This window comes from Tigriopus californicus, chromosome 10 (assembly GCF_007210705.1).
Source record: "Tigriopus californicus strain San Diego chromosome 10, Tcal_SD_v2.1, whole genome shotgun sequence".
Classification (NCBI taxonomy): Eukaryota; Metazoa; Arthropoda; class Copepoda; order Harpacticoida; family Harpacticidae; genus Tigriopus; species Tigriopus californicus.
Window position 1 is genome coordinate 6489338 of NC_081449.1, and position 16812 is coordinate 6506149.

The following is a 16812-nucleotide window of genomic DNA, read 5'->3' on the forward strand; positions in this document are numbered from 1 at the left end:
CATGGATGGGATCTTAGGCAAAATGAGTTGGAAACTCATTCCTTGTTTAAGATCCGAGCTCCGTCTCGATATCGTGCTCAAATGCGGGCAAAGTTTCCGGTGGAAAAGCTTCAACGAGCAACCCGATCAATGGATCGGCGTGCTTGATTCCCGGGTTTGGCTCTTGTCCCAAGACCACGACCATTTGAAGTACAAAACATTTCCCAAGGCGGAAGACTCCCTAGCTTTGGATTCGTTTCTCACAGACTACTTCCAACTCAAGGTTTGCTCCACAGCCAATAAGTAAAGCTGTTTGTAGTTACAGATCAATCAATTAGACTCATCAATTTGTAGGTGAAATTGGAACCATTATATAAAGCTTGGGCCAAAGAGGATCCAGTGTTTGAGAAGATTTCAAGCAAGTTTTCTGGAGTGCGAATGTTACGACAACATCCCGTTGAAAACCTCTTCTCTTTCATATGCTCTTCTAACAACAATATTCAAAGGTAAAGTAGAGTTCAGTCAAATATTAAGCAACAATGTATGTGTCAATTTAGTTAGCGCTCCAATAAAACTATCCTCTAGGATCTCAGGCATGGTCGAAAACTTATGTATTCATTTTGGAACCGAGATCTGGAACAACGAGGACACGTCTTATTTCACGTTTCCTTCCGTGGAACAACTAGCTCAGAAGCCAACCCAAGTGGAAAAGAAACTTCGCGACTTGGGTTTTGGTTATCGAGCCGCTTATATCGCCAAATCGGCGAGACAAATAGCCGATAAAGGCGGCGAGGAATATTTGATGAAGCTTCGAACATTGCCCTACATAGAAGCCCGAGATGAATTGTTGAAACTGACAGGAATTGGGCCTAAGGTAGGAACAAGGATAGGCCTCCTAGCACGTGATTTGAGAAGCAATAAACTCGAGATTTCAGGTCGCAGATTGTGTACTTTTGATGTCGTTGGATCAGACTGCAGCGATTCCAGTGGATACGCACATGTTTCAAATTGCAGCTACCAAATACCTACCTCACCTAAAGGGCTACAAGTCGGTTACAGATAAGGTCTACAAAGAGATTGGGGACCATTTTCGATCGCTTTACGGAGATTACTCTGGATGGGCTCATTCGGTAGGTTCATCTAGAATATGGACAAGGACGCTAAGGTAGAAAATTACCATTTCTCGCTATACCGAAGGATGGATTAAATCAAAAGCTATGCCCTCTAAAAGCACAGAACATGACGAGGGTTTGAAAATGATTGAGCTAGCTCTCTTGTTGCAATTGATAACCAGAAGAGGGCTAACTCATTCATTCTGTGCTAGAGCGAGGTACGAAATTGGGTTTGAGCGAGTATCACTTTTGACCCAGTTGTTCGTTTTAGTTGAAAATTGAAATACAGAATTGTAGCGACCTGTTTGAATAAAAATGAGTTGCTAATTTTCAACCATAGCGTCCCAGTCCAAATTCCAGCAATTTATGGATCAGCTGAACAATGGTGAAAAAAGTCTCCTTTTAGGTATTATTCAGCGCGGATTTGAAACATTTCCAAGATATTGAATCGGATGCAAACACCAAACCAGATGTGAAGCCCAAAGACTCCAAATCATCTGGACCCAGCCGTCCCAAGAAAAGGAAAAAATAACTGCCTTTTTGAATGAAATACCAAGGCCCAAATCTACGATAACGGACATGTTATTTACATTGGGTTGTTTTGAACCAAAAGCACTTGTACAATCGCCATTCATTCCTGCATAATTCTTCCACGCCCGTCTTAATCCGGGCTCATCGTCCTCGAGGGGCCCAATTGCCGCCTCCGCGTCCGCCTCGACCCGGCGGTCCGCCAAAACCTCGGCCCCGCCCTCGACTCGCCGCGGCTTGCGCTCGTAATATGGCAGACTTGCCTCGGCCGGCCGAACCCGTGTTGCCTGCACCTCTTCCTCCGCGGCCCATGTTTTTAAACATGGGCGCATTCTTTAACATGTCGGGCAGTATCAGGAATCTGTAACGAGTTATTAAATGTCCAATCAGTCTCCAAGCATGAAAACTAATTTCTCAATGACTCCATCTTTTGAGGGAGCAACTATTTGGTTGGCTGGACAATGAGACATGTGTTATGTTACTAGAGGGCAAGATTTTGGAACCCATTGAGGAGTTAAAAAACAATTATCGGGTCATTCTGACATTTCTGCATCCAGTCAACCCATTGCGTTTTCCCTTCATATTAGACGGATGATCGCAGGTCGCCACGATTCAACTCAATGGAACGAGGGACTCAAAGGGTGTGCTCTCTCGAGGCTCAATACGTATTTGAACCGAAAAGGAATGAGATATCCCTCTTCTGGTAACAGAGTTTTAAAAAAAATCCGTGCCTGGTGCACTGCGCTTCGCGAAGGCAAGACTCGAGACCCAATTGTAAGATCAAGCTAAATTGACGTACTGTAATTGAAGCAACTTGCGGTCCGACCTGTCGCTGTTGAATGCGTACGCAATACTACATTCACTCGCTTTCATAATGTCTCTGCTAGATCATGGATAAACGTTATTCTCCACTGATTAGTTGGCGGTGCTCATTTTTAAATTTGTGGCAAAATGTTAAGGGATTTAGATAGAGACTTTAAGGGTAATTAATATCGTGCTAAGTTAGGTTAGGTATGGTTAGGTTAGGTCAGGTTAAGATTAAAAAAAGTAGCACCGCCAACTAATCGGTGGAAAATAACGTTTACCCTAGATCATGTGATTCATGATAATCAATCTTCGAGTGGGCTTTTGGTCCGTCTCCAAAGGAATATTCAATTTCACTGATTGATTCCCGTAATCAAGCACAAACTCCACAATTCATTCATTCATCACTCTCACCTGACTTTGGATCCTCGGATATAGATGTTCTCGAGATTGGCCACTCGTCCGTCGCGATACGTCACCGTGACCGTGGTCATCTGGCAGTTCATGTTGTCCTCGGCCTCGACCAAGCGTCCTCGATATACCTCACCGTTGATGGTTTCGCACGTCACAATGTGCCCTTCGGCCTAGATAGAAAAATAAGACAACCATCAAAGATCCATCGTAAAACTTTAATTCACCCTATTTACCTCATGTAATACTTTGATGGGCACTCCAATCGACATGATGAGTGACTTGAGCTTGGGTTGGAATGCACAGGATTCAGTAAAAACTGTTAATGAAGAGGATGATCGAGATTTTCAGGGATTCAAAATTCACTTCCAACGTTCGTCTTTTGAGAGAGAAGCAGTGCAGTATTAGTATTCGGTCAAAACAAACCAAACGCCGATAGTATCAGCTGTACCAGGCAGATTTAGAGTGAGGCAGTCGGGTACAGGCTGAGGATTTGGAGGGTCAAGCGGATGGCATTAGTCCTGGCGGCAAACATGGGAAATACATCGAAGGTGACTGTGTAAAAGGGGAGTAAGGGCATAGAAAACAAAACAACCATAAGAAGTTATCTATAGAGTATCGACTAGATTGGCTCGGTTGACAAAGATGAAACGAGGGGGGGAGTGAAATGGGTAGTGATATTATTGGCGTCTCTTCTGAGATTGATGATGTTCAAAATATGGGCAGTATTCTTAGGGTCCTGTTATCACTCTGCCCAAGTCAACTATTTTATTTATTCCTTTCATGGAGAGCCCATCAGTCATATAGTTCCAAAGAAAATATGAAAAAGCCGATGACCATTTCCATTCTAATACAGTGTTGAGCGGATTATTTCCATCACCATACTTAATGACAACACCCTAAAACTTTATCTGCAAAGGAAATCATGAGGAGAATCCGGCCTGTCCTAAGACTTTTCATATGATATATTCTTACATTTCGATCGCGTCATGGAGATATCGATCAAAAAATTCGCTAATGTTGATAGCTGCATTGAGATTTGTCACAAAATCTAGCTGGTCACCTTTGGCCCAACAAAAAATCCTGTCCATCAGTCAGAGCTAAACTTAGCCGAGTGATTCGGCCTTTTTTTCCGCTCCGTCAGTTGGTTCGTTCGTTCGTTCTTTCGTTTGCGTCGGAAGGACCCGTCTCCACTTTGGGATCCCGGCTGCCTTCTTTCTCCCTGGCAAGATGAGTATCCCTTTATCGTCGTCGTCGTCGTATCGTTTCTCGACCGTGTTGGAGGGTCATTCGGGCGATGTGCGCTGCCTGAGCGTGATTCCGGCGGCCAGTTTCGTGGAGGCGGATTTCGCCTTGGTCTCGGGCTCGCGCGACCACTCGGCCAAGCTATGGCACCCGGATCCCGCCACCAAGAACGCTACCTGGCACTGCGATCGCACACTCGCCGGACACCAGCGCTACGTCACGGCCGTCACCGTCAAGGAACCCGACACCCAACACCCTCAAGTGAGACACGCCCTACGCACCAGATGGAATACCAGTGCAGAGGTCTTTGAGGAGACGGGAACCATTGGAGCTGGCATAGTTTGAGGCCCCCGCCATTAGGGGGGAAGGGGGTCCTTTTAAAACCTGGCTTAACCTATACCTTTGATTATATCCTTGAGTGGCCATATAGATAGATAGATATCTAAGTATGACCACCGAGATAAAATCCGATCGGGGACGCTGGCATTGAGAATTAGCATATCGAAAGAGAGTATCGAGCAACTGGATTAAACGTTCAGTTATGACCTCTCAAAGCAAAGAACATCAATAGGTACAGAATGAATGAAAGTAGCCTTCGTCATTTAATCAATTTCTAGAAGAGGGCCAGCTCCATTCATTCGGGTAGATAAGCGCCAGTATTGCCATGATTCAAGATTCCAGATGCACAATGATATCTCACAAATTTAGGAGTTCATTCGGGTGTTTTTTTGCAAGTGTAAGGGATTGTCGGTGAAACAAATGATAATATAGGAACATCTAGCAATACTTTTCCGAAAACGCTTTGTTATCGACACAGGCAAAGAAATCCAGCGGCTAATGCAAAACCGTATTTCAGGGGTTAATCTTCACGGGCTCCCAAGATGGTCATATTCGCACGTACCATCCCTGTTCCAACAACCCCATTGGTGACACGGAAGCCCATGCCGCCAATGTGTCGGCTCTGTTCATATCTAAAACGGGGACCCTGATCTCTGGCTCTTGGGATACCACTGCCAAAGTGTGGGTGAACGAGATGAAGCTTACCATGACGCTCACGGGGCACGAAATTGCCGTGTGGGCCGTGGCTATTTTGCCCGAATGCGGTGTTATGATTACCACCGGGGCCGATAAGACAATTAAGTTGTGGAAAGGGGGCGTGTGCAAACAAACAGTAACTGGAGCGCACTCCCAAGCCGTCCGATGTTTGACCATCGTGTCCAAAGAGAAATTTATGTCCGGCTCCAATGACTATACGGTGAAAGTTTGGCAGGTAGACCCGCAAGCCGTGAATACCACGTGCCTGAAGACTGTGCAGGCTCACAATAACTTCATTTACTCTATGAGTGCCTTTAGCGAAGATAAGTTCATCATTGGAGGCGAGAACTCTGGCATCAAGGTTTTTAAAGATTTCGAGGTGAGTTTTGACGTAAGTTCTCCAAGACGGAATGTCAGTGTGTCAGTCGTTGGCTTTTTATCATTTCAGAATGAGCAAGTACTTCAAGTTCCTGCTATATCGGTGTGGTCCGTGGCTGCCCTTCCCAATGGGGATATTGCTGGTGGGTGTTCCGATGGGCGTACTTGGATCTTCTCAGCCGATCCTGCTCGGCAAGCCTCCGAAGACGCACTCAAGGTAAGTCGATAGGGTTTTAGTGGGTTCATCATTCTTCATTGACAATTTATGATGAACACTAGAGCTACGAAACCGCTTTGGCTGGTTTCCATCGCCCTGCGCAAACTGAATTAGATGGTGTGGATGTGAAGAAGCTTCCAGGAACTGAAGCCCTTCACGCGCCTGGACGAAAAGATGGCCAAACTCTGATGGTTCGAGATGGCCCAAATATTTGCGTATACTCTTGGTCGGCAGGTAAAGACGATTCATGTTTAAGCTTTTTTAATTACGAACCACGTAACTGAACATTGTCATGAACACGTGATCTTTGAAGATGTCAATAACGCAAAGTGATGCACTTCAGGTGAACAAAAATGGACGAAGATCGGAGATGTGACTGGATCGGCCAAGGGCCAAAACGGAGCTGCTCCGGATGGAGGCAAGATCATGTACGAAGGCAAAGAGTACGATTTTGTGTTTGACATTGATGTGGATGAAGGCAAGGTGTTGAAGCTGCCTTACAATCGAAGCCAAGATCCTTACACGGTCGCTCAGAAATTCATTCATGACAACGATATGCCTCAAGTTTATTTGGACCAAATTGCCAACTTCATTTACAAGAATGCAGGTATGGTCGTAATGAAGATTTCTAAAAAGGCGGGCTAAATTTTGTCAAAATTATACTTTCATTCTAGGCGTGAAACAACAACCTTCGGGTGGAGGAGGAGCAGTCGATCCTTTCACAGGTAAATTAAAATCGTGATACTGTAGCGGCTCTAACGAACTAATAGCTCTGATTTGCTGCTTTAGGTGGTGGTGCCTACTCCACTAGCTCCAATAGTGATTACCCTTCTAATGGCTCCAACGCCAATAACGCCTTCTCTTCGAGCTCATACGGAGGCGGTGCAGATCCATTTACTGGTAAGTGGTTACTTCTATTTTTGAGTTAAAAAAAATGATTTATTCACTCATACACGATTGATTTCCAGGTGGAGGAATGGATGTAGATGTGACCAATACATTTTTCCCTCAGACCAGTTACCTCGCGTTTTCAGTCAAACCCAAAGTAGAGATGATGGTCAAGAAGTTGAAGGAATTCAATTCTCAAGTAGGAGATGAGCTTAAAGTGGATGAGGCCATTCTTGAACGATTGCCAGCCCTTTGCTCGTCTGGTGAGTTGGTCTTTTAAGATTTACAAAGATCAGAGTATCAATCATTGACGTATTTGCTTCTAGACGGTTCCACCGGTGACGTTGCCAGTCTGATGAAAGCTTTAAGATGGCCCAAAGATTTGGCTTTCCCTGCCTTGGATATCCTTCGATTAGCCATTACCAATCCATCCGTCAACCCTGTCCTCTTGGAAGATGTTGTGTTGAACGATCTTCTTTCGCTAATGTTGGCCAACATGAAGAGCGAAATGCCCATCAACTGTCAAATGCTTGCCATGCGAACCCTCGTCAATATGTTCTCGGTGCCCAAAGGTAAGCGTGCACTAAGCGGAGTTGTTCTGTAAATGAGTTTGAGCTTAAAATACCTACTTTCAGGTGAACGAGTAATGCTTCAATGCCGGGATTCTATCATCACTCGTTTGCTCACTCTATTTCCTTCGGAGAACAAGAACATTCAAGTGGCCATGGCTACCCTCATTTTAAACTACGCGGTCGCCGGCTACCTCAATCGGGATGAGGAGTGCCAGGTCCAATGTATTTCTTCCCTCACTATGCTATTCTTGGACGGCATCTCGGATTTCGAGGCCCGATTCAGAACTTTGGTGGCAATTGGCACTCTGATGGGCGATCAAAACAACGCCAAGTACTTCCTAAGCCTGGACGGGAAAAATAAATTACAGGTGTTGATTGCAAGCTCTGAGACCCCTGAAAAGGTTTCGCAATGCTCCAAGTTTATATTGAGAAGTGTTTAGATCGCATTTCGAGGACGCACGATTGTTAATAACGTCGCATAACAAGTTATGGAAGGAACAACAGGTTTCCCGTCTTGTTTTTTGCCCTATTGATTAAAAGATCCTTTTTATTGCTCCAATTTTCGCTCTCTTGATTTGATTATCTATGCATTTACTTTGAACGGAAGCGGGGCTCTAGAGAGGTTCTAAAGCCGACAAGCGATGCCTGACAATGGGCAGGAATTCTGATAGTCCCCTCAGATTGTTATTTAACTGTCTGACATTCATTTTCCTTGCTCAAACACCAAACACTCGAAATTGATGGATGTTGTCATTGGTTTTAATCTAGCGTGTTCGCTTTTTTCAATGATCATCCTCATCACTGCTTCTCATGATCAGAAGGGTTGGACGACTATGGCGATCATTTCCTTCGCTCATGGGGCGAGACCAAAAGATCCCCATTCCTCATCCAACATCTGCCGTCATTGAGTTAGTCTCACTTCTACAGTATCGTACCAGTACTACAACAACTCCATCCTTCCACCGGAGAATATGATATACTATACGTACGCCAAAGCTGACTTACCGAGGTTAGGGAGTGCGAGCAATTTTTTTTCCTCACTTTTGATCTGATGTCGCGACTAATGAAGATGATCCTGATTCCTAAGCGTACATCACAGACATCCAAGAAGGCAAGGATGCAGAGGAAGAGAGTTGATCTCGAAGTTTTTTGCCCACTCTCTGATCAGTGATCACTGGCCTGGAAAAAGTTAGATTTGATGATCTCTTTAAGAACTTGGAGATTGGCTTCCGCCTCCTCATTTTTATCCTTCTTGAGTAGACATGCAACTTTTTTAGTATTCCTCGTTTGATTGTGATAATATGAGTGGGCTTTGATTAAGGGAGGGGAATCTTCTACGTATATTGCTGACATACACAGTTCCATCCCCAATAAAAACTCGAAAAGGTTCAAATGAATGAATGGATTCGAATGGGCAACCCTGGGATTTTGGTTCCTAAGGAACATGAGGATAGAAAGATAAGAAGTGGCACTGCACTAGCTTCTTCTCCAAGAATGGGAACAAAAAAATCAGTTGCCGGCGGGCCAAACATCGAGGTGTACCCAGAAGGAGACAATTCGATTATCGACGAGTATTCCAGCCAAGAATCACAAAGAATGGCAGGGAAGAAACGAAATTCTGATCATGATTCATCTCGGAGAGCTTGTCGGAGCGAAATTGGAAAAGCAAAGAAAGATGAGTCAGGTCTGCAGATTTCCTAACCGAACAAACAAGTTCGGAACGAGGAGACGGAGAAAAATAAATCGTCCTCTCTCTTTTGGCAACTTCTATAATCCCTAGGACTCCCCTTGATAAGCATAATGTACTATCAAAAAATGGCCACTCCAAGCGACTCTTTTCTCAACGTCGCGTCGTTCATAAAGTCTCTTTCTCTCTCTCTCGGCCAATCCTTGATTACCAAATATTGAGTGTCATATATCTCGGACAAGTCTTTTCGATGACCACGGAGTTCTCTGCGGGAGGGTGGAATTAAGTGGTGGTGTGACGATGTGGATTTAAATCCCGCTAGATATACCACATATGTACGTCTGCATAGGCGTGAATGTATTCCCCCACAACCTGAGGCTCTGAGGAGTTTTCTCAGATACCCTCATAGCACCCTCATAATAATAAACTTAAGCCTTTGAAATATCTAAAACGGCTGGTTCAAATCTAAGGTCCACTTGTGACGAACCTAACCGATCTGAGAAGTCGCAGGTTCCAGTTTCCAAAACGAACGAATTTACATATAATCTATGGCAATCTAGAGGGGAATAACATTGAAGTGGATTCGTATCGTCACATGTGGATCTGATGCGGCTTAGTTCTTGAGAGCCGAGAAGCATCAGGTTCTTGAGAATGGGCGTGTGAATAATCTCCTTTTATGAAGCAAAGCCTAAGCTTGTTACAGCTACAAGAAGGTTGACACTGTCCATTGTGTCCTCATGATTAAGTGCTCATATCTAACACTCTCCAGGCTCAAGCAATGATCAGACACACAAACCTCAGAGTTCACGCCAACGAGAATGAGTGACCGACCCTGCCATGAAACTTTATTTATCATTGGACCGGATTCGCTTCATAAAAACAGGCCATAACTCTGCAGGCATCTAATCGGTTGACCGGATTATAGGTGTGCGTTACCAAATCCAAGTCCTCTCCTACATCTCAAAAGCATGACCTTCCTGGTTGGAAGGCTCAAAACAATGTGAACCTTCATCACCAATGACCAACCTACCATCCAAGTCTATCTATCCATTCTCACCGACAACTAACAAGATCCTCTCTCAGGCAACTCGGCGACTGACTGATTCCGCTCAGTCTTTGGCGTCAATTTCGTTTCCGCCACTTGAGCGTCGGCATCCTCGTCGGCGTGTTGTGCTGGCCGCCATTGCGCTCAAGGAGCGAGAGGAGGAGACTAAATCGAACAGTTGTCCGCTCTCCGGGAATCGTCGGAACTTGCTTCTTAGGCATTTACTAGAGGAAATTCTGTGATAAAAGAGGGATTCTGTTTCATTTCGTAGTAGAGTTCACAATGGGAGTGTTAAAGAATGTCTTTTGAAATGTATTGTAGATATTAACAATTGAGAATGTCAAATTGTGTTCTTCATGTACACTCAAAACAGATTGCGTTTATGCCCTGCAAAGATGAAGATGATAATTCGTCGAATACAAATCGACCTTGTTTCTGATGCGAATAGAGGGAATGTACTTTTTCAATTTCCAAGTTTTGTATAGTAGACACTTGGGTATTACAATCAAAGGATGTTAACCCAATTGTGTATTCAGTAGACGGCATTTGGATTTCTTCGCAAGACCCACATACTCAATTTGTTTTATTCCCCGGTTACTGTATTTATCATTTCATCGAGATTTGACAGAATTTATTTTTACGGAAAGGCATGGTAAACAAGACAAAAGGTCAAAATTGATTACCATGTAACGACTGAATTGATATGATTTCAATTTTGTATGATTTTAAGAAGTTGCCTTTCCCTCTTTACCCTTTCCACTCTTAAAAGAGCCGCTATTTCAAAATTCGCATGTGATTAAATATCAAAAATAACAAGGGAGCCTGAATTCTAAATTGACATAGAAACAACTGAAAAATCAGTGTTTCGCTTCGGAACATCCCAACTTGAGTTTAGAAAGTCCAAAGGTGGGCAATAATTCGTCGAACTTTGTGTAATGTCTTTGGCTTTTTTGCTAGCCATCATTAGACTTGTGGCAGTTGTGTTGAATGAGTGGGTTAATCATCGTCCCTTATATATTTGGTCGGTTAAAACTAAGGATAAAACATTAAGTTTAAGGTCGGACATGTAGTCAATAGCTTATTCAACTAAAAGTTTGTGACACAGCTTTCTTAGCTAGAGGTTATTATTTTTGACATGAAATGAAGGTGAAAATCAATCTTGTTCAATGCACCTCTATGAATAAGAATTTATTTGTTTTATCACACGTTTGGCCAGATCAATGATAAACGAATAACAATCCGCCAATTTTCCTCAAGAGTTATTGGTCAATGAAGTCAAATTCTGAATGAGATACTAGATTAGCTTATTGCTTAATAATGCCCAGCATTAATTAAAAAAAATACGAAATTTCCTCTTTGCAAGTCTGTGTCACAAATAATTTAATCAATTCACGAACATGTTAACATGTCTAATAAGCTGAAAATTTCGTGGATGATGCAAGGCAAGTAAGAACTCTTTATTTTGCCTATTTTCCCTTGCGAAAATCCCATCTTCCCTGAACAGCAGTATTGCTTGCTATGTGCATCGGCATTGAGTCAAGGATTAACAAATGTTATCATTAAATGCTAATTTACTTTCCATTCAGCATTGAGAGACGCCTAAATATTCCTCCGTCTCAGCGGTGAGCTACAGATTCCATTCCACTGTCAAGAAGAAATTGGTGCCCCTTTTGCCAGGAAGCCCTTTTCGCTACAGAGGGGGGTCCACAGATTTCTTTGCTTAAAAAAGTGAGGGATGGGGGGTGGAGAGGAAAATGCATTGACGAATTTCCACTCCCAGTCAAAGATCCTCGTGAGCTATCCCCCCAATAAATGTGAATGTAAAATGCACATTTGGTATTCTTGTCGAGGAGAAGGTCGGCCTCTCTGGTTCTCATGATTTCATACATGTTTAATCAGGCGAGATAATCTAGCCAAAATAAATACCCCCATTGACACGCGACCACTTGTGAACAACGTCTGCCAGAGTTCCAACAAGTTCCAAGGGACCATTCTTCGTCCACAAAAAATAATAAAAAGAGACGAGAGATCTCGAGGTTTGATTGCAGCAACAATGTTGATGATGTTCGGTTTATGAGATGCTGTATTCTTAGCCATTGGTGGGGCATTGCGACATGGGAACATGAGCTCAAATCACTGCCAAAACAACACATGTTATTGTTATCTTGAATATGAGGCTGCCGCCAATAACCATCATCGACATCCTTAACAGAGCCCTGGACAGTTGAATTTTCTCATTTTTTCGTAATCAGGAGCTCGAAATTTATGAGACAGCGTGCAAATAAGAAGAAGCCTTAAAATCTCATCAAGCAGCCTCATTAGCCAAAGATTGTTTCATCATGGCCATATCATAATGATGACTCCACAAATGAGGTTCTCGTTTCGAAGCTCGAAAAAAAGAAGGAGGAGGAGTCAGCATTTGTCAAGAAATTGAAATTATGGTTCACGTTTCTCATGATTCTTAGCCAAAGAGAAAAGCAAGACAGTCGGAAGCGAGGGTTGTCAAACACTGCACTACAGCGAAGGAAAAGTACTCGCCGGTTTACTTCATGTTGAAGCGAACAAAATGGTATGCACGACACGGTGGAAAAAAAGAGATATCCATTTGAACAGAAGTAACTTGGTTCAACGACCGAGATGGACATAAAAGCTCATTAAGACAGGATGATTAAACCCGAGGAAACATAAAGTTTGATGTTGAACTTACGTGAAGGTACGTACAACGTACCGTATCTGCATCCATGGGTCAGGGTCTCGAATATTTGGACAAGCTCTCCTGAGGTCTTTAAGAACAGAGGCGTTTGGCAGAATAGTATTTCTTTATTTACTGAGACAAATGGGATCCCAGCTAAGTGGGAATAAGATATTAACTTCTTCATCAAACGATATCTTTTTCTAAGAAAAACCAACTCCCTTAGAAATAAGTCCGATTTGGAATGCGTAGAACCGCACACAACTATTTCGCACTTCTTTCATTGGTTTTTGATGAATTAGAATCAATAAAGAATTCAAGTCTGTAGCTACTCCGACATATCGCAAGGAAGTAAAGAGTGGTCTTGTACTAAATATCGGCCAGTGAATCTTACTATGCTCATAAGATGTTCTTCAAATAATTCACCCGAGAGTAGTTGGTAATGAATTGGAAGGAACTGTTTTAGTACTAAAGTGATTAATTTTCAACGGTTCTCTTGGCCAAGGCCATTGGCACAAGCAAGCAACGAGCCCAGCAGATTTATTTGTAGTCTCTCCACAAAACATGAAATGAACTTTTTCGAGCCGTTGGTTACCTGTCAAACCTTGCCATTGACATCTCGCTCACACAATAACCCAAAAAGAGATACATGACTTGTTATTGTAGTTGAGCTTTAGAAAGAGAGGAAAACCCGAACTGAGTTGGCGCTCTTCGACCAACGACCAGTTGTCCATTGCTTCCTGACTTGTCACATTATTTCTCGGCGTCGAACAAAAATTTGTACAGAAATCAATTGGCTTGGCTCTCCAAGATCCCTTGTTGTGTCCCTTCGTTCAACCACTGACCCTTAGCACATACCAAACGCACCCACCACACAAGTGAAGGGAAAAATGAAGTCTTAGAACTACATAAGAACAGTGGACACCTAGATTCTTAGAGTATATACAGTAAAGTGCATCCTACTTTATCGAGTTAGATTAAATAGCTCACAATCAAAATCAAAAGAAGAAATGACATGGGTATATTGATTCCTCAACAGTTGATATTTCAACACAATATAGTACATTCATTACTTGAAGCTAGTTATATCCTTGTAGATATCCATTGGGTTTCTGGCTTCTTTTTTTAGAAGGTGATTGACAGGTCGGTAGTCTATAGATCAGTCACAGAGGTTTTGTTACCACATTCTGACTGTCGGGAGTGTGAAGTGCCATTTGACAAAAAAAAAACGAAGACTAGACCCCGCTTTCAAGATTGGTCCGCCCCAATCTAAAAGAGAGATTATTTCACCTCTTCGTCCCTTAGAGCGCTTTGGTGGCTTTCTCAGGGTTGATTTCATTCAATGAAATGCTTTAAATTCTCTCCAAAACAGGATGTTTTTTCTTGACCTTGTGCCATTTCATTCAAACGTGTCTTCTCCTGTGGTGATCTATCTATCTCCGTGGAAGTCACGGCTAACGGGTTGAATCAACGTCACTTCAACTTTCAGACCTGCTGACCACGTGCTCGCAAGGGGTCCCTCTATCCATGAGAACCATGAAAATCGGACAATCGCCTGTCTGCCCAATGAAGAGTCATGGAGTGTTTGAAATCCCTGAGAAGGACTTTCGAATGAATATTGCGAACATTCCATTTATTGAGGGAACGCTGGTTGAGGATCTAGGAGAGAATCCTCTTAATGATGACCTTTTCTATTCCTCCACATCCCTCGGATAAGACAGATGTGATGAATATATCGACAAACAATCATGGTTCCTCAATTTTTTTAGCTGGAACGCCAACTGCCGTGTTCCATCACTCTTTTGATGACCCGACCCCGAAATCAGATGAACAAATGTGTGATGACATCAGAGTGCAATTAATTGGAATAAAGAGTGTGAGAATATGGGAGCCCATTCAGCACATTTGGTACATCCCAAATAACTACCAACAATCAGGGTGAACAAAATCAATCACATCTGCTCGAAATGCCAGATCGATAGAGACGAGATATGTCAACTCACAACAACTAAAAGATACCTCACCATCGTTAGTACTGCTGTTGTATGAGCCAATCTGATTCATTTCCTCTTGTCAAGAAGGCAAGCTCTGCGAAGAGTTGGCCCAGTCTTTTGGGCCAAAAGGGGACCCTGAGTCTTGCTTCGAGGAATCCTAATGAGAATCCCTCTTTCCCTTCTTCCCCTTTAGCAAGAGATCCACCAGAGGGTGTGATCATGATGATGTTCCATAGACCGACCACTCCACAAAGAATGTGCGAGCATTTCTTTGATCAGTGAAGCAAATCGCACATGTTACTTGCCCTTCCATCATGTTTCTGGTTAGTCTTGACAAGTTGCAACTTCCCACTTCTACCGTCTCCCAACCAAGCGTGGCTTGTCCGAATGGTAATACCCTCAACAACTGAGAGAACTTGGAACTTGTAGAAAGAGAGAAAATCGGAAGAGAGAAAAGGAATTGAGACAAAGCGCCGGGTCCGTTGTTGTATTTACTGAGCCCAGTGTGCACTCTCTCTCTCTCGCTCTCTACAGAAGGTAGTGAATCGAACAGACTGGATGGACGGAATCAAAGGGTTGGTTGAGAAGTAAGAACTTCCGCCCCTCGACCACACCAACTGAGCTACCAGGAGTATAGCAGCTCTGTACATGTGAGCAGTAGTATAAGACGGGAAATCAATTTGGATTGTGGTGGGTTGTTCAAGGAAATGCCAACTGTTAGGAAAATTGTTTTTGACCACAATGATCACCTCGTGGGGAAGATCGTCCCGAGTTCGTAAGTAAAGTTAACACCGCGCCTCCAACCATGCACAAGCCCAACGTGCTGCTTTGATGGCCTTAGGGTTTGGACAACAGCTGATAAATGGTCGCTTGATTTGGGCTCATGGGGAGAGGTGATACCATGAAACGTCCAATGAGACCAATGCTATTTGAATATTTGTGTTGTGTTGCACCTTGGTGTTATGAGCCTAATATTCGGTGTTCTAAAACAACTTTGAATTTCATTGTTAAAGACAAAGAGTGAGATTGATTAGGTTATACTTAGGTTCCTCCGTCGGAGGAGAATATTCCAGTTGTTTAGTGAGTGATCGTGAAGATCTGGCTTGGTAAAGCTTCAGAGAGAATGCAAGTACATCTTTGAGAGTTGGAAATGAACGAGAGACCCCTTTTGAAAAATAGCTATCATTCGTCACAAAGCAAACTTGAAAGAAGCACAGCAGCCCTCACAAAGACTGATCTTGAAAATCATAATGACTCGGCAGGTTTCTACGGTTTTTCTTCCTCTCCTTGTCTGACTTCTTAATGATATCAATACCCGAAATGAACTCTCTCGCATGATCCGATGGATCTGGGGCAAAAAGGATTGGCTTCGAGACCACACAAGCGATTTGAATATGTTCAAAGCAACCATATTCAGAGATGGCGAGTCACCGATCTGTTCTCTCTCATTCTTCAGCACATTTTGAACGATTCTGTCAGTTTTTGGTTCGATCTCGGACGAGTCTGATGATGACGACGACGGCGACGACGACGACGACGACGAGTGTACTGGTTTGTCCGAGGAGAATCAGCGGGAGTCGGTTACTTTGTGACAAAGGTGAAAGAATTCAATCAATATGCTCTAGAATTCAGACAAACTCCACCGAGGACTGCCACAAGAGATCAATAGAAAGCATGCCACAAGAATCCATTGATCAAGCTTTGATTTTCTGATCGAGTCTCTACTCCCCACCATGAGACCGATTCTTGCCCTTCCCTCTGGCTCTAGGTTAGCAAATCGGATACAAATGGTTTCCGAACATGATTCTCAGGATCATCTTTGGAAAGCGGTTCTAGCTTAGTTAAAAAAGGATCGACCTTGTGACTTCATGTCAAGCCGTTGCAGGATCGATCGAATGTTTCAACTCCTTGACGCGCCTTTTTAAGGGTTGAATTTCAAATTCTGTCTCATCCATCAAAACCAATGAGGTGGAAGAGCGAAAGAATTTGCTGAATACCCATTTTCAATCTAACAAACTCTCAAAGTTATTAGTGAATCGAGCTCATTTCCAAGTCCTAGTGTTAAGTGTGCTTTGTTCAGTCCAATTCGAAGCGGAACGTATGGACATTGGTCCAGTGGACTTCCATTCAAACGGTGGTGAGCACAAATGAGACTTCTCATTTGTTGCCAATTCAGTCAATGCATGAAAATTGTTTTCCTCTTTATAATATTTACCTTGAGCTTC

The 16812-nt window shown here is 43.2% G+C and overlaps 3 protein-coding genes and 1 long non-coding RNA gene across 6 annotated transcripts; 2 read left to right on the forward strand and 2 right to left on the reverse strand.

Annotated features, from left to right (window-relative positions):
- The first annotated feature begins 1 nt into the window (after window position 1).
- Window positions 2–1721, forward strand: LOC131888512 (N-glycosylase/DNA lyase-like). 2 transcript variants are annotated; one of them, XM_059237385.1, is made up of 5 exons: window positions 2–262; window positions 334–485; window positions 565–853; window positions 915–1109; window positions 1498–1721. In XM_059237385.1, the coding sequence occupies exons 1-5, from the start codon at window positions 2–4 to the stop codon at window positions 1621–1623; spliced, it is 1023 nt and encodes a 340-aa protein (XP_059093368.1). In that variant the 3' UTR covers window positions 1624–1721. The 2 variants fall into 2 exon arrangements, with proteins under 2 accessions (XP_059093368.1, XP_059093369.1); XM_059237386.1 differs by having other exon boundaries at window positions 1487–1541.
- Window positions 1656–3271, reverse strand: LOC131888514 (small nuclear ribonucleoprotein Sm D3-like). The gene is made up of 3 exons (XM_059237387.1): window positions 3071–3271; window positions 2838–3007; window positions 1656–1980 (listed from the first exon to the last, which is right to left on the reverse strand). Exons 1-3 carry the CDS (start codon window positions 3104–3106, stop codon window positions 1764–1766), a joined length of 423 nt encoding a protein of 140 aa, XP_059093370.1. The 5' UTR covers window positions 3107–3271; the 3' UTR covers window positions 1656–1763.
- Window positions 3272–3893: 622 nt separating this feature from the next.
- On the forward strand, window positions 3894–7728 carry LOC131888577 (phospholipase A-2-activating protein-like). The gene is made up of 10 exons (XM_059237466.1): window positions 3894–4340; window positions 4936–5493; window positions 5563–5709; window positions 5772–5943; window positions 6053–6316; window positions 6384–6434; window positions 6499–6609; window positions 6678–6860; window positions 6924–7169; window positions 7233–7728. The coding sequence occupies exons 1-10, from the start codon at window positions 4065–4067 to the stop codon at window positions 7607–7609; spliced, it is 2385 nt and encodes a 794-aa protein (XP_059093449.1). The 5' UTR covers window positions 3894–4064; the 3' UTR covers window positions 7610–7728.
- On the reverse strand, window positions 6725–9250 carry LOC131888578 (uncharacterized). 2 transcript variants are annotated; one of them, XR_009374129.1, is made up of 3 exons: window positions 9068–9250; window positions 8175–8348; window positions 6725–7195 (listed from the first exon to the last, which is right to left on the reverse strand). It is a non-coding gene; the product is annotated as an uncharacterized LOC131888578 (long non-coding RNA). The 2 variants fall into 2 exon arrangements; XR_009374128.1 differs by having other exon boundaries at window positions 8175–9250.
- Between the last annotated feature and the right edge of the window lie 7562 nt (window positions 9251–16812).

Bases quoted from the DNA above. Each gene is read 5' to 3' on its own strand.
- LOC131888514 (XM_059237387.1), bottom strand. From the start codon at position 3,106: ATGTCGATTGGAGTGCCCATCAAAGTATTACATGAG. The intron at 3,008-3,070 runs GTAAATAGGGTG...TTTTCTATCTAG, and splicing joins CCATCAAAGTATTACATGAG to GCCGAAGGGCACATTGTGAC. The intron at 1,981-2,837 runs GTGAGAGTGATG...AACTCGTTACAG, and splicing joins ATCCGAGGATCCAAAGTCAG to ATTCCTGATACTGCCCGACA.
- LOC131888512 (XM_059237385.1), top strand. From the start codon at position 2: ATGGATGGGATCTTAGGCAAAATGAGTTGGAAACTCATTCCTTGTTTA. The intron at 854-914 runs GTAGGAACAAGG...TCGAGATTTCAG, and splicing joins TGACAGGAATTGGGCCTAAG to GTCGCAGATTGTGTACTTTT. The intron at 1,110-1,497 runs GTAGGTTCATCT...GTCTCCTTTTAG, and splicing joins ACTCTGGATGGGCTCATTCG to GTATTATTCAGCGCGGATTT.
- LOC131888577 (XM_059237466.1), top strand. From the start codon at position 4,065: ATGAGTATCCCTTTATCGTCGTCGTCGTCGTATCGTTTCTCGACCGTG. The intron at 4,341-4,935 runs GTGAGACACGCC...ACCGTATTTCAG, and splicing joins CCGACACCCAACACCCTCAA to GGGTTAATCTTCACGGGCTC. The intron at 6,610-6,677 runs GTAAGTGGTTAC...ATTGATTTCCAG, and splicing joins CGGTGCAGATCCATTTACTG to GTGGAGGAATGGATGTAGAT.